The 24,142-nt window shown below is 47.8% G+C and overlaps 3 protein-coding genes across 4 annotated transcripts in view; 2 read left to right on the forward strand and 1 right to left on the reverse strand.

Annotated features, from left to right (window-relative positions):
* The window catches only part of INSYN2A (inhibitory synaptic factor 2A), a 60,766-nt gene extending 52,476 nt beyond the window's left edge, over positions 1-8,290 (reverse strand). Inside the window, exon 1 of the mRNA XM_043926664.1 lies at positions 8,166-8,290. The gene's annotated coding sequence lies outside the window, so the exon portion shown is untranslated. The remainder of the gene's footprint in view (positions 1-8,165) is intronic.
* DOCK1 (dedicator of cytokinesis 1) overlaps positions 1-24,142 on the forward strand; it is a 546,606-nt gene that overhangs the window by 272,737 nt on the left and 249,727 nt on the right. The window lies entirely within an intron of this gene.
* LOC122709360 (translation initiation factor IF-2-like) lies at positions 8,216-23,639 on the forward strand. The gene is made up of 2 exons (XM_043926665.1): positions 8,216-8,535; positions 22,016-23,639. Exons 1-2 carry the CDS (start codon positions 8,216-8,218, stop codon positions 22,113-22,115), a joined length of 420 nt encoding a protein of 139 aa, XP_043782600.1. The 3' UTR covers positions 22,116-23,639.

Here is a 24,142-nt window from a genome sequence, read left to right on the forward strand (position 1 = left end):
CATGGTGAATGCCAAGTAAATTGTCACCTGGCAGGTCCATAGCCAGATTAAGGTATATTCACACCTTTTTTTCTCTTGATGATTCTGACCGGGGATGCAATGCATCTAGAATTCGGTCCATTCCTACAAATTCCGGGGGTGGAGACAGCTCTTCTCAGCAGGGATCTGGGGTTGGAGATTGATTATTAGTGAATGATTTACGTGTAGGATTTTATAAGTCGGCGAGGGGGTACGCAAAGTCATCCCGTTGGCATTCTGTCATTCTTGTCTTTTCTTGTCATGATCATTCCTGGCTCTGTCCTATCACAGGATGCTTCAGAACTGAGGTGTAGAGACTGCCTGCCTGCTTTTGAGTTCTGTACCTTCCACAAGTGAGCTCAGAATACTGCTCAGATTATATAACCTGGGTGAGTAAAAAATGAAAGTGAAAGTTGCTCAGTCGCCTCCAACTCTTTGCCGGCACCTCTGTCCATGGACTTCTCCAGGCCAGAATACTGGAGTGGGTAGCTGTTTCCTTCTTGAGGGGATCTTCCCAACCTAGGGATCAAACCTGGGATCCCTTACCACTGAGCCACCAGGGAAGCCTCACTTTGTCCATGTTCTAATACTGCATTTTCCAAATACTGGGTTTTTTTCTTCTATTTTTTTGGCCATGCCACATGGCATGTGGGATTGTAGTTCCCTAAGAGAGGATCTAACCTGAACCTCCTACAGTGAAAGCTTGGAGTTTTAATCACTGGGCCACTAGGGAAGTTCTACCAAATATCTCTGATGGACCAGTTATTGTTTTTTAAAAGGTGGAGAAACTGAGGCACTGCAAGGTAAACCTGTGTCCACATCACCCCGATAGTAATTGGCAGAACTGGGGGTACAGATGTGGACAGTGTCCCCTGAATGCACCTGTAAGCACTCTGATCTGTGATGTGGGCCCAGGTGGCTAGTATCTGTAGCCCCCAGTATGTGGTCTTGGTGATGCTGCTGCTGGTGATGAAGTGATGTTGATAAGGACAGTGCACTTAAGAATAGGTTACATCTGTGGACGACACTGGATATGTTATTTGAGAGAAACAGATTTGAGAACCACCTGTAAGGTTGGTACGCCACTTTGAATGGCTGATTATATAAAATATACAGTTGTAGGTTTTTATTTGAAAACTGGGCATGCCAGTGGTCATTTTCACAGATGCTTTAGATCCAGAATTAGGACTGAGGCTTTGATGTGGAACTGAATGGTCACGAGGAATGAAATGAGAGCCAGGGGCCCTAGATTCCAGTCCATCCTCTACCCCTCGCTCAGGGGCTGACCTCGCCTCCTGGAGAAAGGATGCCTCCCTTGGCTTGCCCTGCCCAAGAAGACCAGCTGGTGTGTTCAGAGGGTCAGTTTCTACAACCCTGTGATCAGTTCCATCTTTTAGCCTAACCCTAGGGATTTTTGCCCCACTAGTAAATCTGATAGAAACAATAAATAAAGCAGAGACATACTTAGAGAGTGAATAATGTACATGGAGATGACTAGAAATAGCAACAACAACAACAACAAAAATTAAACCAGGAGGGAAAGTCCTTCTGTGAAGCCCTCTGAACTAACAACTACTTTTAAAACAAACAGACAATAAATATTTGAGAAAAGCCGTTATCATGGGATTTTTCAATGCCGTGAGAAATCAGATGATAAATATGGTTTAAAAGTGAGAAACTTATCTTTCTTAGCATTTTTATTAAAATATTTTAGTAAATGTTTTCATTAAAAAATACCCATGTACTTGGCTGCGGCTGGTCTTAGTTGCAGCATGTGTGATCCTTAGTTGTGCTGTGCGGGATCTGGTGCCCTGACCGGGGACTAAACCCAGGCCCTCCGTTTTGGAGCTCAGAGTCTTAGCCACTGGACTGCCAGGGAAGTCCCTAGCATTGTTAGATGTTCAGACTCTCTACACTTGTATGTGTATGGACTTTTCTGGAGAGTGACTCCCTGCCGCACTTCTCCAAGGTATGTGAGTTGTAAGTGCATGATTAATGGGAAACTAGTTGTCTAGTTGTTTGTGCCATGTGATTTCAACATGGAAAAAAGAGAAAAGCAAAAAGCCACATCTTTATGAACCACTCTGGTATTGCTTGAAAAAAGAAGAGATACATTGGTGGGTCTGGCACAAAAACCAATGAAATTGATATGTCATGATACAAAATTGAGAGGTGGGGTCAAGGCTAAGAGATAGATGTTTTCTAGCTGTCTTGAACAGACTCTGGACTGTTCTGAACAGACTTGTATTTTGGTAAGGTGAAAATTCCTTTCAGCCAAAAACTGTCAGCATTTGGGATAAAAGAGCATTTAATCTATTGGATTGAGGCTTACTTTGCCTCCCTTGTTTCTTTTACTCTTAATTCTATTACTAGGTCATTAAACTTACATTCTTTCTTTAAAAACTCAACTTCTACCCATGTGAATTTTCACCAAAGGAAGCTCTATATAAGGTTGAGTTTGGGGAAGGAAAACTCCAAACCTTTGATACCCTTTTCTTCCTTAATCACCATGTGGCCCAGATTTGAAGATTGTGCATCTCTAGAAGTTGTCTTCGTTGTTAGCAACATCTCATGATTCTTCCTTTTAATTCCTACTTCAAAACAAGTACAACTTGAAATGGAAGGAAAAAAAAAAATTATTGTCCAATCTGGAGTCTGTGAATTTCTAGCAAAATCACTGACTAGGTTTATTGTTAATAGCTTCATTAAATATTCATTAAGCACCTGTTATTTCATAGGACTATTCTTAGTCCTTTAAGAATTTCTTTGTGGTGTGAATCCTTTGGTCTAGTTTTTTTCCTCTTTCAGAGTATTTCTCATGGAAGTTCTAAGAAGCAAGAAATGATGAAGAACTTATCTTTTAAAATAATGTTTCCAGTTGGAAACTCACATTCCGATTTCTGATAGTAATCCTATCTTTTTCCTCCAGACCTGCTGGTTCCCTGGCTTCTCTGCTTCTCTTGATTCCCAAGCCCCGTGTCCGCCTGGGTTAGTAGCATCTTTAGTTCCTTCTCCATGTTGCCCTGTTACAGACTCACCACCCAGGATGTCTCTCTCTCAAATGCCCCCTTGTATAGATCTCCATGGTCACCAGTCACTTTTGCTACCAGTTAGTAGCACCTGTCACACCCTCTCAACTGATCTCCGACTCCTCTTCTCCGGTGGTCTCTAGCTGTCAAGGCTTCGACTTCTAGAAATGTGTGCAATTGTTCAAAACATTCAGCGGTTACCTATCACCAACAAACACAGGACCTTTCTGCCCTGCTGGTTCCTCCGTAAACTGGCTTTAAACTGCTCTTCACTGTCTGACCTCCACCCTGTGCCCAGTGTCACTTCTTACCTTCCCACACAGGTCTCTCGCTCTGAGCACCCAGCAGCCATGCATAGCTGCAAGATTTGTGTGTGCATCTTATCCCCTTTTCTCAGTGAGGTCATCACCCTGTCTGCCTGGGAACCCCCGAAGCACACGGCTGCTCCTCTCCTGATCCTATCTCCCACCTCCTCTCGCCCTCCTGGCCTTGAGAACCGCTCACTCATCTTGCAATATCTCACACCCTGCTATGGCCACTGCCGCTACGACTGGACTGGGTACATTTCCACAGACCAGCCTTCCTTTCTGGACCAAGCCATCTGCATATCAATCTACTTCCCAGTGCTTGCCCATTACCGGAGCCCAGGTTTTATAGTTCCATTACCTTTCCAAGGATGCTAAAATCGCTTACTACAAAAGCAAGCAGCTTCCAGGGAACAAAATGCAGATAATACGGGTTTTCTGAGTCTGACTACTAAAGTTTTAATACACACGAAAAAGATAAAGAATTGGACAGTTGACAAACATAGGATACTTCCCAGGGAACAACCAGTATGGAGGGACCCACATCACCAGTGGAATGATGACCTGGAAACACAAACAAAGATTGATCAGTTTCATTTCTGTTGATAGTAGATAATGCTATACCTCCTTGGCAGTTTCTTAATGGAGCAGCCGAAACGAAGCTCTCAGACCATCAGCTTCCCCTTCCTGTGTTTTCTCTCTGCAGTCTTGATGAGGCGAGTATCAAATTTGCAGGACTGCCTGCCCGTAGTATTTCTGGCTTCACAAAACCTCTTTCTTATGTCTCTCATATGCTATAGTTTACTGCATTTCATTTTATGCCTAAGGCTAGATTATTAAGGATTGAATTGGAATTTTCCATAGTAACTGCAGTGTAAACTCTGACCAGCTTTTTGCCATACTATCGTGATTTTTCAAGAAGTTTCTTCTCTACCTGAGCCATGGCCATAATAGCATAACTCAGGTAAAGGGTCAGTGTGTAGACGTGAACCTCTCTCTGCTCGTCTTTGGTGTCAATTCCTAACAGCAAGATAACACGGCACAGAGAGCTTGTCTGTGAATGTACAGTACTTGGAATAATCAGTTCAGTACTCTACAGAAGCAATATCTGCAAATGATGAATTTGAAGACTGTTCTTCACAAATCCCTTAGAAACATAGTGTTGGCCGAAAGGTTTATAATTTAAAAACAAAAGTCCTTGTCCCTATTATCTGCTTTTCTGTAGTCAAGTTCATTTTCTTTCTCTCCCAATTAGAGCTGAGAATATGTGTCCAGTAGAAAGACACAGAGCTATCAGGCTAGAGTGTTTTTGTTTTTATTTACATTATTGGTTTGTCACTTGATAACATCTTTAGCTAACTCAAAGTCCCTCAACTCATTCATTCATTGTGGTGTGAATGATGTCTATAGTATGTATGACTCAGACCCATACTGAATATTACAGTGGCTTATAGTAGAGAGGGTGTCTGAGAGAGTTTATATCAAGAATTGAATTTGGAATCCAGAAATGTCTCCCTAGGTATGTTTTTTGTAAACCTGACAGGTAAGATGCTTGGGTGGTTGGAGACACTTCAGGGCCCCTGAACCTGAAACAGACACATTATCATACATAGTCCAAAGGTTCAAACCTGTAATTTGTATGGCTTACTGTTTAATACGAATTGACATCTAAGTAGCGTCTTTATATGAATCCCAGCAGGATCCCCACAACGTGGCACCATATCTCTGTGTTATGTCCTTAATATATAAGAAAAATATACTTTAAAAATACACTGATGAAAATGTGTAACATCTTTATGACATTTATGTTATAGGTCAGCCCAAATATTAGATAAAGACTTATCCAAATGTTTGTATGCAAATTCCCTGGTAATAAAAGTGTTGTCATGTCATATCAATCATACTAAATTTTGCTTTAAAATATTGAAGTCATGTTATGAAATATTAAAATCAAATATGTGAGGAGACTAAAAAGAAACTGCTTCATAAATTATGTCAGCTCATTTTGGTGGTGGGGGAATGAAGGGCTTGGAGGAATTTGTCAGGGAATTGTTGAGGAAGGAACTGTTTAACATAACCGTGCCAGTTTTGTCTGGGGGAGTCACCATCATGACCACAGTCCCCAAATGACTGTGATTTGCCTTAAATAGGCACAACTGGTGTGGTTTCCTGAGCGCCTGATTGCTTAAGCAGCAGCCTTGCAGTGCACCTACTCAGGTACCTGGTGGGCTCGTCCAGGGCTTCACAATTCGCAGTTCCAGACGACCCGGTCCCTGCCTACCTACACTGATGCTGGGCCACAGCACTGCCGCTTTGCAGTGTAGCTGTGATTTCTTTATTATTATTCCCCGAGAAGCAGCCTGTCCCCACATAAGTAATCTGCTTCTCATACAAGAGAGTTCAGTAGTTGTAGCTGTAAATGAGACAGCCATGGGTGAGAACAGACAAGAGAATACAAATGTGGAGCTAAGCGAACACATCTGTCCAACTGCTCTGCTGGATTCAGCTCTACAGTCTGAGAATCATTTTTATTTTCTGACTGCTTATTTCATTGTGCAGGAATCTTCCTGGTACTCTGATGCCTTTCATACACAAGTCTTCGATTAATTAACTTATTTACTTACAAAGTTTTTCTTTTTTTCCCCTCTACAGAGGGAGAAATAAAAAACAGAAAATCCTTACCCTGCACATGGGGAAAACAACTATGGCAGAACAGAGAAGCCCCCAAAGTCCAGAGTAAAAGTGCCAACTTTCCAGCTGAGGCCTGACTAACCTGTGTGGCCAGCAGTGGCTGTGTCTCAGTAGGACAATGGGACTGATTTAAGTAAAAGCTAATGTCTTAATCACACTAATAAACTCCAGTAAATCGAAAGGTAACCTCTGCCTTTCAAGGGCACCTATCTTTAAGGAGGGCTTTAAAGAAATTAAACGGGATCACCTTATCTTTGAGGAAATGATGAATTTAGTGAAGTAAAGCTCAAACTCTCTGTAGCTAACATAATTTATGCAAAATCATGCAATTAGTGATGGATGTGCTAGACATTTTTTTTTTCTGCAAATGCGCCTGTAATAAAACCATCATGAGTAGCAGTGCCATCTAATGTAAGTAGTAAACATGGATAGTGAATTATTAATATCTGGTGAGGCATGCAAATGGCAGGACTTCCATTTTTCCTTTGAGCTAACAACACGTTCGCTAAAGCAAAAAAAAAAAAGGCAAAGATAAATATGAACTTTTCTTTGAAAAGACACATTCAACAGGAACATGAATGTAATAAATAGCACAAAATGTGAATAGTAAAACCCCAGCACTTTCCGCCTCCGCAAAGTGAAATGATGGTTATACTTTCTGCTGGGTCTGTAGCATAAGCTTAATGAGGTTAAAGTGATTTCATACGTGTACTCCTCATTGAGAATGGCCCGGGTCAGGTGATGTGGGTGGTAGTCTTCAATCAAGTCCTCAGTCGGGTAACCTTGACATCCCCCCCTCTCTCTGGCAGATGGAAAGGGACCACCACCCCTACCCCACCCCCTTGTTAGTGCTTATCCAAGGAAAACCTCCCCGTGTGCTGGCTGGACCCTCCTCCTCTGAGCTGTAGTCTTGTGAAAATACCTCCTGCGTTCCCAGGCAAGGCAGGTCTGGCCCAAAGTTCCATCCCCATCTTGGCCAGTTCACCCTGGGATGCCTCCGCAGAATTTAAGCGCCTAAGCAGACAAGGTCAAATTAAAACTGCTTCACTGCTGATTCTGGTTCAGGGTCCAGCCGTCCTGCACAGACCGGCAGCGGGAGAGGGGTCAGGGCCCTTCTCTGTACAGGAGCCAAACGCCCTGCTTCGAGCCCCGGTGTACTCCAGAGGCACCCCCACTCCTGGCATCCCCTTACTGCGAGCTCCATCCCCCTGTGGCATGCCTTGTGCTGAGGTCACAGGAACAGGCTCTTTATCCTGGCAGTGGAGATGCCAGCTGGGAACCCTGAGCATGAACCAGCAAGACGCAGACTCTCGTTCTTGACTTGGGGCTCCCGGCGCTGCCCCGGCCGCGGGCCGGCCCGCGGGCTCCCTCCTCCCTCCTGCCCTGGCTCTCCAGTCGGCTGGCCCGCTCGCTCAGTCTGCAGCCTGGGTTGGTTTCTCATGCCCGTCCTGGGTCTGACTCGGGGATGCTGCACCCCCGGAAGCCCCGCGGGCGCCGACCCCGGCCCGCAGCCCCTGGAAGGTGCCAACCCCGGGCGAGCCCGGGCGCCTCGGGAGGAGACGGGCATTTCACGTGGGCATCGTGCCTTCGCGGTGCTCACGCCTCTCCTCCGCAGCCGGTGCAGAGCCCCTCCGCCCGGACTCATCCCCCCAAAGTTAATCAGCCGTACTTGCCAGCTCGCTTTAGTTTGGGAAAGACTTCAAAACCTCGAGATCGGCGCGGGCCAGGGCCGCCCCCAGCGCCCCCCGCCCCCCTCCACCACCTCCTGTTCTGCCTGGCGCGGGCTGTTGGGTGCTATAGGAGGCTGTGGCGTTTGTCTAGAACCGACATCGCAGACACACGGACCCGCTCCTCGCCGGCCGTCGCCAAAGTTGCCGGACGCCCCTCGGCCACCCGGCCCGGGCCAGAGGCAGTTGCGTAACCTCGCCCCTCGCCCCCGCCCGCCGCCCGGTCGGCTCCCGGCGGCCCCGGCCCCCGGCAGCCTGCCGAGTCCTCCGCGCAGCCCAGTCGGGGGCGCGGGGCGAGAACCCCGGGGTCGGCGCCCGTCCGGGCGGTGCTCTGGCCGCGGCCAAGCACAGCGGGCGCCGGGGCGCGGGAGCAGGGCGCGCGGGGCTCTGCTTACCTTCGGCGGCTTACAGATAAGTCGAGGTCGGTGCAGCGCCTGGCTCGGGCATGTCTCGCCGCGGACCCCGGCAAGCCTGGCGCGGCACGGAGCACTCCGGGCAGGGCATCCGCGGCGAGGCTCGCCGGGCTCGCGCGGAGGAAGGCTCGGCTTCGGGGGCTTGGCCCGCCGCCCGCGCCCCCCCTCCACCACCGCCGCCGCCGGCCCGGCCCGGCCGGCCCCCCCGCGCCGCAGCTCACGTCCCTCCGGCCCGGCTCAGCGACGCGCGCGGCGAGGCAGCGGCTCGGCCGGCTCCGGGGACGCCCGAGCGCTTGCTCGCTCGCGGCGCGGCGGAGCCAGCCACAGCCACCCGGCGCCGTGCTCCTCCGATGTCCTCATTGACTGCGATCGTCTTCGGCGAGATCTGGGCGCCGGGGCCGGGAGGCGGGGGCGGAGAGGCGGAGGGAGAGGGAGGGAAGTCCTTGCCGCCGCCGCCGCCGCCGCCGCCGCCCCCCGGGTCCCAGCCACTCCGCCGAGCCGGGCGGCCGGAGGACGGGGCGCCGGAGCCGCTCGCCTGCCGCCTGTACGCCCGCCTGGCACCGAGGCGGGCGGAGCCCCGGGCCCCGCGGGGCGGGGGCGGGGGCGGCGCGGGGCCGGGCCGGGGCCGCGGGCGTGGGGCGGGGGGGCCCCGGAGGGAGCCGAGCGGGCGGGAGTGCAGGGGCCCCCCCCGCCCGCCGACGCCCGAGCCCCAGCCGAGGAGGAGGTGGAAGGAGCCGCCGGCGGCCGCCGCCTGCTCGCGGGGCTCCACCGCGGCGCGTCCTCGGGGTTTCTGGGCTGCAGGCGGCGCTGCGCGGCCCGGGAACTTGTTGAGCCTGCCCTGGAGCTGGAGCCGCCTCCGAGCAGCAGCTGGAGGGCGGGGACCCAGCGGTTTTTCCAGGGAGGAGGTCGCTGGGGACCCCGCGCCCAGGCTGCCAGCGGTGGCGGCCGACCGATCCGAGCGCGGTTTTGAAATCAGGAGCGCGTGGGGGGCTTAGGCTGCTGTCCCCTTCATCTGCGGATTTGCTGCCTGCCTTGGGTCCAACCTGGGGTCAGCCCCTCTAAGCGGGGACTGCCCGGCAGGCTGGCTGTAACTGGCTCGAGTACCAAAGGCAGCCCGCCCGCGGCGTCTGCTGCCCGCTGACATTCAGGAACCGGCGCCTCCGCACGAAGACCGCCACCCTCCCCCCGCCCCCCAAGTGGCGCTCACCGCCCACCTGCCAGGCCAGGGCACTTGCTGCGTTTGTTTCAGGCCAGAGTTGAGCTCACTTGGGGAAGCAAAAGGAGCTACCCCGTTCCCCCCAGATCCACCAACGAGGAGGTCTTCGGAGCTCAGAGCCGCTGGCCCAGGGGCCTCGCAGATCCCTGTGGGACCTGGTCCCAGGCCTGGGATTAGGCAGCCAGCTAGCCGCGGACCACCCGGCTCCCTAAATTTTCTCAGGCCGGGGGCTTGAAGTTCAGTCTCTTTGAGCATACCTGAAAGTAGCCACGTTCATTAGATTTGATGTTTCCCAAGAAAGGTCAGAGAAATGGTAAACGGGAGGGCAGTGCCAGGCTGGGGGGCGGGGTGGGGGGAGAATGGGGAGGACAATCGGTGACGTCTCTTCACTCACTCAGCCCTTCAGTCTCAGCTGGTCTGCTCACACTGCTGCCTGTTCCTTCCTGAGCACCAGCTCTGTGCTGCGATTCAGGCTCTGCTGGGTCCTGGCTCGCTGAGTTGAATTGAGCCTAGGTCGGTGCTTTATGTAGTGACCATTCTTTAGAAACCCCTTTATAGGTAATGCCTCGTCTATACCTGGATGCTTCGAGTGATGCATACAGATACCGCACACACGGAAAACATCCTGCTTTTCCCTCCTACATTAGCACACAACTGTATAATTCTTGGCATCCAGATATGCCCGAGAAGGGAATCCTGAACCTGTGGATCCAAACTCTGTCACCGGGCTCTTTATTATCCTCTCTTAACCTAGAGTCCTCCAGTCTAATTTTCAGCTTGTTTACTTCTCTGGCTGGTAGTGTGCTGGTCGTGCTGGCTGGAGAGATTTGCCAGGTGATGTGTGCGCGGCAGGGAACCTGTAGCCGGCTGTTCTTCCTAGAAGGGAACTGATACTGGGGATGTGTGGGACTTAGGGACATTTAATGCCAGGTGGGAGGGAGCGTCGCCATGGATGCCTTCAACATAATCCTCTGGGGGTGGGCTGTAGCCACGGTGGATGCAGTAATCTCTCCAAGGATTTTGGGCAACTTTCTGTAAATTTTGCTTTATTGCTAACTCAGAAAACAGAAATCTGTCTTCCATCTCTTACACATGTCACTGTAAATAAAGCTGCCAGGAAATCCTGAAATTGTGCTGTTGGTAATGGAAAACTGAAGTTTTAGGGACCTTGAGCAAAAACAGATGAAGACAAATGCATAAATGCTTAAATGCAGGACAGAACAGAGCTACAGGTGGCAGCATGAGCTGGCCAGAACGCAGCTCTGGGGGCAGTGGTGTTGAGATCCACATGATGCGGAATTCTAGGAAGAAAATGGAAAGCTGTAATTGGCAGGTGAGAAAACCCACTTAATGTGAACAGAGGATGTAATTGAGGTTTTTCGTATCACCAAGACTGCTTTTAGTTGTTCATGACTGAAGTAGACATAGTTGTTTTTCTGAGTCTATTAAAATTATCTGGGGACTTCCCTGGCAATCTAGTGGTTGAGAATCCATGCTTCCATTGCAGGGGACATGGGTTCGATCCCTGGTCAAGGAATTAACCCTTCCCCTGGCAAAGGGGAAAATAGCTACATTTTTTTGGCTGTGCTGCACAGATTAGTTCCTTGATCAGGGATCAAACCCGAAGCCCCTCTAGTGGGAACACCAGAGTTTTAGCCACTGGACCACCAAGGAAGTCCCCCAAATAGCTAAACATTTAATGTGGGATTTTCGGAAAGCAGAAGCACCTAAGAATAAAACTATAAGAAAGTACAAGACAGATGATAAGAAAATATTTGCATCTCTTTTCTTTTGCTTCCTTCTTAGATGTGTGTAGGTGCTCTACAGAGAAATGCTGGCTTTTCAGCTCTAGTTTAGTAAATTCTGAGATCTCCATTTCTGTGTTAAAAAAAGATAAGAATATAGCAGTCAAAGACATAAAAGGATGTTCCTTAGTTTTGTCCATCTGAATTCTGAACTGGAAATAACCCAAATGCTTAAACTTTGGGGGCTTTATTCAGACAGTGGAATACTATACAGCAGGAAAAAGGCATTACTGCTTATGCATGCAGTGTGAATGACCTTCACAAACCTTGTGCAGCCGAAGCCAGGCACAACAGTGTCTCATGATTCCACCGAAACTGGGTCCAAGAGGTGAAAAATTTCCCAGTGGTGGTAGATGTCAGAAGGATGGTTATCTTTGAGCACACTAATCACACAGAGCCACACTGCCTTCTGTGCATCTTGACCCAGGTGTTCGCATGGTTGTGTACTTATGGAAAAATTCATCAAGAATGCCTCCTTTCTGTCTGGGGATTATCCCCATGTCATTCCAGTATGTGCACACAAGTTCCCCAGTGATCTGTCCCTTTCATTGAACCAGCCTGTCAGTGAAATTAACTTGTATCTTCTGAAGCCTCCTCCTCTCCACAACTCAAGCCAAGAGAAAAGTCAGGTGCTGTAGGTAAGGCTCTGATTAGACTCATGTTGGAGCATCCTTCTTTGGGAGCATGTTTTTCTAGCATTCTCCTGGATGTCTGCTTGGCTCTTAGATGCATCTGCAGCAGAGTTCACGTTGGAGATGGCTTCCCTATCTGGTCCTTTGGTGTTGTACTGTGCCTACTGGGTGAGCCTGAGTCTGTGATGGCAGGTTCTATGCTTCAGTTCTGAAGATGTGGGTACATTTCAGCTGTGCCCAGCTCCCATAGAGGGGAGGTAACTCAGCTTGACCTAAGCCTGTAGTGAAGAGATCAGTCACATCGAGGCGTTTTTCTTTTCTCTTTCAAGAACGAGACCTAGTGCTCAAAGGGGCTGCAGCTGGACCTCATCTTTAGCCTCGGAGACTAGTGAGAAGCCCTCTGAATGAATCCCTTTTCGTATTCTGCTCAAGCATTTACCGCCCGCTTTCAGGACTGACCTCCTGATCATAAGTGTACCCCTCTGTGTGAACGCCCCTGCGCGTGACTCTTCCCGTGTCCTGGTAGGAAAGCTGCATTTCCTTCTGGTGGGAATCAGAGCTGTGTTTCTCGAGTCCTTGTCCATGTCCCGGGGCTCTCCCCACTCCTGGTTCCCTCTCCTTCCACGATGAGCAGCTGGGGATGGAGTATTGGCCTGGATCACAATTTGGTTCCGAGAAACTGAGCATCAGGCAGACGAGTTGCAATTCTTGGTTTTCTCTAACGCATCATTGTGTATCTCATTTATCTGTAGGAAATGGAATGGTTTTATTTGTAAAGAGAACAAAAGTGGTTGGAGGTTTTCTTGAACACACCACGCCAGTGAGAAGAGGTGAAGGGTGGGCACGGGCTTCTGACTCCCCTTGCCCCATTCAAGACCCCTTATGTGCAAGGTCTGCAAACCCAGAGGCTTTCTCCTCCCCCAGTTCCATCACTACCCCCTCTCCTTTAGGTGGCTGTGCTGAGAAATAAATACCCTGGACCTCATGTGGCTGACCTTCATTGGGTGGTCTAGGTGATGGGGTCTGTGGGGATTTCTCATTATCCACATCTAATCTGCTGGGAGCAGATCCCTTCCGGATGAGGAAGAAGCTAAAGGGCTTTTCTTAATCCTTGCTGGTAATGCTGGCTGCTCTTTGAGCCGCTGAAGGCAACCCCTCATAAACCAGGTAATATGCCCAGGCCAATGATACCTCTGACCAGAATTAGGTCAAGAAGGGATAAAAATGGCTTTCCCGCCTCAGTGTCTGCTCTGCTAATCCACTTCACTGGTGTCCAGACGGGGGATGACCCTTCCTTGAGCCGTCTGCCCGGCGGGCATGAGGCCTGTGGTCAGTGCCCCCGGGAGCACCTCCCCTGGGGTATCCAGTGCAGGCATTGCCTTGTTTGCCTTCTGTGCCCACCTGAGGATTCACAGAGATGGAGGAAGGACGGGGGCAAGGAGAACACAGAATTCTCTGTCACTCTTTTCCTTCCACAAAGCCCTGTGTGACAGCAAAGTTGGGTCTCCTTAGTCACATGCCTGCATAAGGCCACATGCCTGACGTGCTGCACAGCGTCCCCTGTTATCCTCAGAAGACAGCCAGGAGACAGATCCTCTTTCAGTCTTCTCCCAGAGGAAGAACAGACAGGTCAGGTCATTTCTCCAAGGTCACACAGCTAGGAAGTGACAGAGTCTAGATTCAAATCCAGTACTGCCTGCTGCCACCGCGCTACCCTGCCCCACTCAGATTTATTCTTTTGAAATCAATTTGAGCTTTGCTCAGGGGCTTCCCAGGTGGTGCTGATGATAAAGAACCCACCCGCCAATGCAGGAGACTTAAGAGACACGGGTTCAATCCCTGGGTCGGGAAGATCCCCTGGAGGAGGAAATAGCAACCCACTCTAGTATTCTTGCCTGGAGAATCCCATGGACAGAGGAGCCTGGAGGGGCTACAGTTCTTAGGATTGCAAACAATCAGGCATGACTAAAGGGACTTAGTACTAGCACGTGGGGTCACATTGAGTGTTATCTTGTTTGTACTGTGCGCTGCTCAGACATCATAGTCCTCCTTGAGGAGTGGCCTTGACCAGAGGAATCCATTCCTGGCCACCCCAGCTACCCATGTCCAGAGCAGGCTGTAGCCTTCCAGGCTCTCATGGGGTCGGCTTGGCTTGGCTCCATCATGGAACATTCTGACCAGAAATGTCACCTGCTAATGGCACGCTGTCATACAGCACATCACTTGTGTAGGCTGACTGAGGCGTGCTTTTGACCAGGCATCGTTTCCCCTTTACTTCTAAACTCATCTGATCACCATATCAGTTATACTTTGGAGTAAAAACAGTCTCTGAAACAGCAATACACCATAACCATCTCAAATTTGGATGGTACATTATGCTTGTCCAATGTAACTTCAATGATCTTAACCCATGTTTTCCTCGTTGGATACTGGTTATTAGAAGGATCCATCACAGCATGCATGTTCTGTATATATCACTAAAGACCATCTCAGACTCTTCCAAGGCTAAGCATCCTGACGCTGCATTATGATGATCTTCCGGATCTATTTGCTTAGTAAGGTGGATCACGGGTGATGTGGTAGCCAGCTGCCATCCGTGGGAAAGCAAGCATTTTGTTCCTTCATGCCAAACTCCCAAGTGGTAAGAGGAAGAATTTTTAAAAGCCTGTCTGTTTCTGTTGGGTGACCTCTAAGGTCACACACAGACTTTCAGACCCGTGTTTTTCACCAACGTTTCTCTGTTTCATTTTGCCGAATCCTTGGAGAATTAAATAGGCCATTACTTTAATTCCACTGCGCTGTCGGATTGCAGAGCTCCCCGTTTCCAATTTGCCTAATTTGGCTTTTGGCACATTCTGGAGCGGCGGTAAGACTCTAGACATGCACTGGCCTTGGAAGCCTTTCTAAGGCCTCTAAGGTTCACATCTGTTAATACTAGTGCACCTTTAACTAATATTAAAGCAATACCTGAAAACATAACCTGGACGTATTTCTTATACAAATTAAACTTCCTGCAGGATTTAAACAGAAGAAAGACATTTTACTTATACATGCTGTTTAGGGTTCTCTTTTCTCTAATTTTTTTTTTTTTTTTGAATACTGATACAGAACCCAGTGTGGTAGGTTAAAGAGCGTATGGTGAGGATGCCGTGCAGAGGATTAAGGCTGAGAGCAGTCCCTGCAACACTGACCACGGCTCCCTGGTGGGTACTCTTCCTGCCCCCAGGCCTCTGAGCTCAGAAGAGGGGAGGGGTCTTCATATCCTAGCTCACGCATTTCTTCTTTTTTTTTTAACTTTTTCTTTTATATTGGAGTATAGCTGATTATTAGGCTCCCCAAGTGGTTTAGTAGTAAAGAGTCCACCTGCCAATGCAGGAGATGTGGGTTTGATCTGTGGGTCTGGAAGATTCTTTGGAGAAGGAAATGGCAACCTACTCCAGTATTCTTGCCTGGGAAATCCCATAGACAGAGGGGGTGCGAGGGCTGCAGTCCATGGGATGAAGAAGAGTCAGACAGGACTTAGCAGCTAAACAACACAGCTGCTTGACAAGGTTGTGCTGGTTTCAGGTGGACGGCAAAGGGACTCAGCCACGCATGTACATACATGTGTCCGTTCTCCCCCGAAGTCCCCTCCCATCCAGGCTGCCGTGTAACATTGAGCAGAGTTCCCTGTGCCATACAGTAGGTCCTTGTTGGTTACCCGCTTAAAATATAGCAGTGTGTACATGTCCCTCCCCAAATCTCTAGATATCCCTTCCCCCTTCCATCCCACTGGTGACTGTGAATTTGCCAGAACATGCATTTCCTTCCAGCTGCTGCTGTTGCCCTCGCTCAGTTGTCTGACTCTTTTGCGACCCCGTGGACTGTAGCCCTCCAGCCTCCCCTGTCCATGGGATTTCACAGGTAAGAACACAGGAGTGGGTTGCTGTTTCCTTCTTCAGGGGATATTGCTGACCCAGGGATTGAACCCATGTCTCCTGCTTGACAGGCAGATTCTTTACCACTCAACCACCTGGAAAGGCAGGGAGGCAAATTGTACAAAGCTCTTTCTTACTGGTGTTCAATGGCTGTTTCAGAGGCTTAAAGGAAACAACTTGAAAATCAGCTTGTTTTTAAAAAAATAAAACTGAGACGTGAATTTGGAAATTCACCAAAGTTTCACCAAAAAGATGGAAGACCATTAGTAGAGAGATCTCTTACTCAGTGTCAAGTTTTAAGGAAATCTGAACTCATTTTTACGTGTGTTCCCATCATGGACCCACTCCCCCCAACATCTAATGTCTCGGAGTTTGTTAAATGTTGGAAATGTTCACTGAGGCTTGGCGTTTCAGCAGTGGGTGAGGCTTCTCGACACTGATAGCTGAGACCGCAGATGCCCTCTCTTGGCCTCAGTTCAGCGTGTCCTCGTCAGTTGTGATTTGTCCCCTCCTGGCCCATCTCATGCTCCGGATCTCTCCCCGTCTGAATGTGGCTCACCTTGCTCCATTTGATCAGCAGGAGCAAATGTAAAATTATCCTTTCATGAGGCTGTCCTGGGCTATGAGCATTGTGCCCTAAATTTCTAGTGGAAGATGAAATTCATTGATGATTTATTTTGTTTACTGAATCCGAACATGAAAATGAAGAAATTTGTTTTAATGGTATCTTCTGCCTCCTCTCTCCAGTGGAGTAAATATTGTCACATGAAAATGCTGATGATACTTCTGAGTCCCTTAAAATAAGCATTGTGATTCATTCACACCATGAAAATAGTAGAGTCGACATCTTCACCTTCAGGTTCATCAGCTATTGGCTCTTTCCTTTTTGGTCCCTGGGTGTTAATTAGCATTTTCACTTCTGGAGGTTTCTCTGCTCCCAGCTCCACTGTGGACTAGGAATGAGGGTTCTGATGTCAAACTTTGGGTCTCGGCCCTGGGAATTCTGTGTTTGGGCTCTGCGGTTGTGGGTGAATTGTGTGAATTTGATTTGATATTTTAGATAATCTCTCATAAGAGAATAAGCAGATTAAAACCACTTCACAGTGTGGTCACCATCTCCTCCTGGTCGAATAAGTGGACTGAGACAGATGCCCATGGCCCAGAGTGTGTGGATTCACAAAGAATGTGTTCCTTTTGTACATTAGGCATGTTTAGAGTTCTTTGTTGAATTCTTGGCTTTTCTGATGGCCAAGGATACTTTGTTAGTCCTCAAAGGACATTTTAAAAACATCACTGTACTGAAATCAGCTTAAGGTGTGATGCATACATATGGTAAGTGTTGAAACGTGGCTGATGTTTGCCATGAAATTTAAATAAGCTCCAGTAAAGCACAGTATAATATCTGTATACCATGTAAAATGCAAAGATCTCCCATAGATTTCTTTACTCTTTATTTCTTGACAAGCATGCATAATCTCCACCTTTGAATACAGAACAGAATCAATATTTTAAAAGGGTTATTCATCCGTGGGTGTAGCCCACTTTAAACAAACTCCTTATATGAAAGGGTGTCTTGGCAACAGGTAAACTGATAGCTTTCACTTTATCAAAGGCTCATTTTGATGAAGCCTGCCTTCAAATAACCACTGTCTCTTATGCACTTGGATTCAGGTTGTCAAAAATTTCTTAATATGTGACTTTGCAGGACTCTACCTTTTGTCTCAAGTATCATCTACCATACATTCTTGTTTATATACACATATGAATGCACGTATATACCCTGGAAACTTCTGAAATTGCTTGTGGTGGGCGTCTGTACCTGTTCCCAGAGTAGGATAGTGGGCAGATTTGGGTTGTCAGAGCAAAACATGAGTGTTCTCGGTTCGCTAAAATTCCCCTTGACCCTGTCTTTACCAGAGTAAAAGATGACATGAACTCTCAGTAGAAACCAGAGCTAAAACAGTAGGCAGACTTGTCTCCCAGAGGACCCTGTGTTTTGCTGGGTGCTCTCCATGTTTTCTCTTATCTCATCTTTTCCACAGTGTTACGAAGTACTAGCAAGTGAAATGTAAATTGAAGGGCTACTTGTGTAGCACCTTGGAAGATTTTTCTTTTTGCCTACACCACTTTTCAGAGTTAGAGTAAATTGGCATGCACTAAGGGGTTCTTAGGGTCTTTCCCAATGGCTCAGCGGTAAAGAATCCGCCTGCAATGCAGGGATGCAAGAGACGTGGTTTCGATCCCTGGGTCGGGAAGATCCCCTGGAGGAGGAAGTGGCAGTCCGCTCCGGTATTCTTGCCTGGAGAATCCCACGGACAGAGGAGCCTGGCGGCCTGCAGTCCAGGGGTTCACACAGAGTCAGACTCGACTGAAGCGACTTAGCACAGTAGAGCAAGGTGTTCTTAACGCTTCGCCGGCCTTGACCAGTTGAGTTTATTCCTGTTTTTAAGATAACACTCTCCTCTCCCTAATATAAATAGGTGAATTGGCTTATTAATGTTTCATTTAAATATATTCTAATTTACTCTGGATGAGTGACAGGTCTTGGCGTATCAGGTTCTGTTCTCCATAAAGGGTAGTCAGTTTCGGGCGACATCTTTCCTTCATTAACTGTTACTGCATTCTGGGCCTTCCTGGGAAGAGAGAAAACACCACCGCTCTCATTCGCTCATCTTCGTTGAGTTAACTCACTGTGTGCCCGTTGGCTCATAGTTCTAGCGATTTCATGAATTAGAACTCTAAGCTTCCTAGAGGCTCCATGAACATAGGTCATGGTTATCAGCTCCATGTCGGTTGAGGGGGACGCACAGAGGGGTGAACACAGGTGACTGGCTAGGTCTGGAATCTTACATGAAAACCACAATCAAGAAGTTGTGGGTGATCAGGAATCTTCTCCAGAAATATCAGGGAACAACTTTCAGTGAGACAAAATATAGATATTAGTATTTGTTTTCAACTTGTACCTGAATAACCAAGAAACATTATGTAGACTTGGAAGTACTGTCCCCTTCTCCCCAGGAAAGCAGAACATCATTTGTTCTTGTACATGTTGAGAATATGGATGATTATCACATTTGGGGTTTCCCTTAGCAGGCAAGTGACTTTATTACCTAATTGTTAAGGGAAAGAATAGTTTAGAGCAGAGGCGGGTAGAGTTTTTCTTAGAGTTACATGATACATAGTTTTGACTTTGGGGGTCATTCAATCTGTGTTGTAAAAACTCATCTCTGCTGGTGAAGCAGAAAGGTAGATGCAGATAATAGGTAGACAAATAGACATGACTGAGTTCCAAAAAAACTTTATTTATAAAAGCAGGAAGTGGGCCAGATCTGGTCCACAGGCTATAGTTTTCTGACCTCTGATACATAGCATAAGTAGTTCTGAAGAACTTTGATGCCTTATTTAGGCCCACGTTTTAAAAATGAGTTAATAAAGCATTAGACTCATCACATGAAGCAGTGTTTTTTTTTCCTTTTTCCTTCTCTCTTGTGCTGGATTCTAGGTAATACTGCTTCCTCTGAGATTTGTGCAGAATTAAGTCAGTGTGTCCTATCCTGTCAAGGATAGGATGATGGAGCAGTTTATCTGTTAGCATTTGAGCAACAGACAATAGTTGCATGCCTCAAGATTCACATTCTCGGAAAAAAAACAAAGACTAAACACACAAAACTGGGAATGGCAACATTTTTGTCTTTGTGTTTCAGAAGGATTTTGCTTTGTCGTCTCTGAGCATACTGTAGATATTGGAATGATTTTCAGTAATCTCTTCCATGGGAAAGCGTGTGTGTGAGTCTGCTGCCTTTGAACTTCCACACCCCTGGAGGGAACACTATAACTCAAGACAATGCTGGACAGATACTATCGGATTTTCATCTGTGGCTGATTTATCTAGGTGCTTCAGGAAACCAAATGGAATATATTTGTTGCAGGCTTTTAATACTGGAGCTACAATGGTGGCTGCGTGAGATGTCTTTTGTTTCAGTAGTTCCCAAAGAGTTGAGATAAGTAGTAGTTGTCGTTGTTCAGCCACTCTGTCGTGTCTGACTCTTTGCAACCCACGGACTGCAGCACGCCAGGCTCCCCTCTCCTCTGTTATCTCCCAGAGTTTGCTCAAATTCATGCCCATCGAGTTGCTGACGCTACCTAACCATCTCATCCTCTGCCACTCCATTCTCCTTTCGCCTTCAGTTTTTCCCAGCATCAGGGTCTTTTCCAATGAGTTGGCTTTTTGCATAAGGAGGCTTTGGTATTGGAGCTTCCACTTCAGCATCAGTCCTTCCAGCGAATATTCAGGGTTGGTTTCCTTTAGGATGGAGAAAAATAGTTAAGCTTCTGTAATTGGTCTTTGTAACCATATGAAAAATGATTAAGTATTAGTTTCACATGAATTTTTTAATAAAAGTAAGGGCTAATAATCAGTCGAATGTCCTTACTAATGTTATCCTTAATTCTTTAGATTTGAATATTCCAGGGAGCAGAGATTTCCTGTTCTCTGACCATTTTTTTAACATGTCAAAAATGTGGCATAGTTATCATTGAATTCAGTACACTTCATTGTGTATTGTCACCTCACTTTAAGGTTTGTCAGTATTATATCATCTGTTAGTACTTTGTGATAATCTCTAAAGACATTCGGTAAACTTTTAAAATTTAATTTTGTATAGCAACTGTGTTTTGCGTAGAACTATGGTGCCCCTTTATTAATTAAAATTAGATCATTGTGCATTGTACTGTAATTTAGCAAGTTGAAGGTAACAATCTCTCTTTGTCAACAGCCATGTGTTTTCCTAGCAGTGAGGATCTTAACCTATGTACACAGCATTTCTCTCAAGTGTGTTTAAGCGAAGGAAACAACTTTGAATTTATTTTCTAACTGCATAACTCGCGGAAGCGCTGAAATTCCTGTGAATATCCAGAGGCAATTCTTTGGTTTTATACTCTCCTTCAGCTGACAAAGAGTGGCAGCTTTGAGAACCAGTTTTCATTTTTATACTAAGGTTTCACTGGATGAATCAGAATGTTTAACACATAGAGGTCAGGAGAAGGTCGACCTTGCCTTTGGAATTGAAGAAGAAAAGTGCAAGCAAGTGTGTGTTGTGTGTGTGTGTCCCAGGGCCTGATCTAGGTGTTCGTAAAAGAAGGCAAAATCTGAGGTCATTCTTTGTGGGAAAATCACATTCAAGAGCTTCTTGAAGGTTGAAGAAAGGAACAGGGATGAGTTGGAGCTCTGGGGACAGCTTTGAGATGGGATGGCTTTGAGCCCATGGAGTCTTTGGTGACTGGGTGCTGTCCGTACTCGCCTGGACCTGAGGGGAGGGTGACGCGCATCTCGTTGTCAGAGCTGAGAATCCAGCACCTCATGTCATACATCACCGGGGAGAGGGGATGCTTACAAGGAGTCCTCAACCCATTCTTCCCTTCCCCTTAGTTGGAGCTGCCTTTTAAAATGATGGATTTGAGGGACTTCCCTGGTGGTCCGGCAGTTAAGAATCCCCCTTCCAATGCAGGGGATCTGGGTTCTGATCCCTGGTCGGGGAATTGCCCACATGTCCCGGGCAACTAAGCCTGCTTGCCACAGCTAGAGAGCCGACTCTGGGCTGTAGCAGCAAAGAGCCTGCGTGCTGCAATGAAAGATCCCTGCATGTGGCAACTAAGACCCAATGCAGCCAAATAAATAATAAAAACATATAAATGAATATTTAAAAAAAAATAAAATGATGGATTTAGAAAATAGAAAAGTAGTCAAGGTACAAGAGGATGATTCACACCAAGAAGCACTTCATCCAATAAGTTGTAAAAATAAATACATCCCCCGACCACGGCAACTAAGTGTTAGGAGTAGAATTTACCGAAAGAACTTCAGAGAGTCCTAGGGATCGTGACTGCAGTTAAACACGGAAATGCCCCTTTTGCTCTTCGCACTTGCGCCTGAAGCCACCTTCAGTAGTGGTGTGGCTCCAGTTCAAGGTGTGCGTAGCCGCTCAGTTGTGCCCGACTCGCTGTGACCCCACGGACTGTAGCCTGCCAGGCTCCTCTGCCCCTGGGATTCTCCAGGCAAGAATACTGGAGTGGGTGGCCATTTCCTCCTCCAGGGGAATCTTCCCGACCCAGGGATCAAACCCAGGTCTCCTGTGTTTCCGACTAAGGCCACCTGGGAAGCCTCCCGTGAGCAGGGCACCTAGATTCACAGAGCCCCTTAACCCTAGAATTCAGCTGGGCTCCGGTTCCTCTGACCTCTCCCTTTCATGTTCGTTCACCCCAGCGGGGCCGCAAGGGTCTCAGCGTCCTCTGCGCTGTTTTCCAAGGACGTGGAGACTTGGCTTAAGGACATCCTCAGCTTGGCCTCTGTGCAGCTGGCCTAAGTCATCATTCCTGCTTTATAGTCACTCAGACACATTACCAGGCTCTGCCAGGGCTTTTTTTTTTTTCCCCCCAATCAGGGGGAAAAAAGAAAGAAGATTTCTATCTCAGTTCCTTGGTTCCCTCACAGTGAGAATGAAAATTTTTATGAAGTCTTAAATTTGGTGGTTATTGTCCCATTACCTATAGAAACTGCCGTAAAGACTGCATTCCGCTCCCATCAACACGTGCTCTGGGCGCCCATAACATGGTCCCCGTGCTCATCCCGGGAAAAAGGGCCGCTCCTCCCCTCTGCGAAGGACTCCCATGCAAGCCTTGGAGCGCCAAGGAGGCGGAGTGAGGCATTAGAGCCGCCTGTAAAGTGGGCGGCTCCCGGAGAATTGATTCTGAAGGATGGGGGACCGAGCACCATCAGATGCTCAAGTCAGAAGGGAACTTCCTGGGATTCCTGGGAAGGTCTCCCAGGTTGAGCCCAGGATCCAGAAATGCCAATCCACCAGGTGCTAATTCAGGCAGTTTCTCAGGCCCTCCTCTTCGGCTTTCTTGGCCATGAATTCTCTGGTCTGGCCCACGTTGCCCCTCTCGATGTGATTGGCACAGGCTGTCACATGTGGGTGCCCGGCCGTGCTCTCTGCCCTGCCCCTCCCTTGCAGGAGTCAGCTGCGGGTCCAGGTTGGGAGCAGGATGACCTCTGCTGGTCTCTCTCTTTTTGTTTCCCTTCCCAAAGGATTCCTCCGCACATGCAGCTGAAAGCGCAAGGCACATGCTGTCCCTCTGCTGCATTCTTGTAGGCAGGACGGCATTTCTTTCAAAGAGGGAAATAACAGCTCAGAATATTCTTGGGGCTGGTTGCTAAATGTGACAAGAGCTTAATGACTTAATGCATTACAACCAGCGGCTCTTGGCATCCTTTTCTGCGCTCCAGCTGGACTGTTCAGTCCTGCACGCCCGTCGCAGGCAGCGTAGCCAGGGAACGCCTAGTGCAGGTACCGGGCAGATGGGGTTTGTCTGTCTCCTCTGTGAGAAAGGGCATTTCTCTTAATTGACTCAGCGGGTTAATAGTCTCGGGTGCCAGGCTGATACTGTCAGACACCTCTGGGGGAGAAACGCTCCTGCTCAGGCAACCCCTAAAACTTATTTATTGACCTTCGCCAAGCCAGACCCTGATGCTGGCAAAGATTGAAGGCAGAAGGGGATGACAGAGGGTGAGATGGTTGGATGGCATCACTGACTCAGTGGACATGAGTTTGAGCAAGCTCTGGAAGATGGTGAAGGACAGGGAGGCCTGGTGCGCTGCAGTCCATGCGGTGATAAAGGACCGCACGCGACTGAGCAACCGACCAGCAAGCCAGCCTCTGCTTTTACGAGGGAGGGTGGATTGACCCTGTTTGTGAATTTGGGGTCTTGAGATATGATCTGACCAGCGTCAGGTACTCCTTAGAAGCATCGTTGTCTGTGAGCTTTTTATTATTGGCAAATTTGTTTCTGACACTTAACAGCTTTCAGTACTGAATATTTTTTTCCCCCCAAATTTTTTTTAAGAGCAGTTTTGGTTCATTACAATCAAGGGGAATACAGAGATTTCTCATTTACCCCCTGCCCTCTCACACACAGAACCCTCTTCCCTCCCACTACCAACACCCCCACTGGAGGGGGCATTCGTTACAGTTGATCACTTATCTGGCACACCATGATCACCCAGAGTCCATAGATACCTCAGTCAGAGCTCCGCGTTGTATGTTCTGTGGGTTTGGACATGTGTGTAATGACACATATCCATCATGATAGGGTCCTACCGAATACTTTTACTGCCCTAAAAATCCTCTGTGCTTTTTATGATTGTCATATTTGCTTCTGACATTTAACAGCTTTTCTTAATGGGTTTTTATACTGTGATTTTTATTTTTTTCTGGTTGAAATGATAGGTTAGATGAAAATAAGAAAAATTCAGGCACCATCATTTTTATAAAAAGATATTCAGAAATAATACATGTAGTTGGTAAAAAGGAAGATGGCATCTCAGGGGGTT

The sequence above is a fragment of the Cervus elaphus genome, chromosome 15 (assembly GCF_910594005.1).
Source record: "Cervus elaphus chromosome 15, mCerEla1.1, whole genome shotgun sequence".
NCBI lineage: Eukaryota > Metazoa > Chordata > Mammalia > Artiodactyla > Cervidae > Cervus > Cervus elaphus.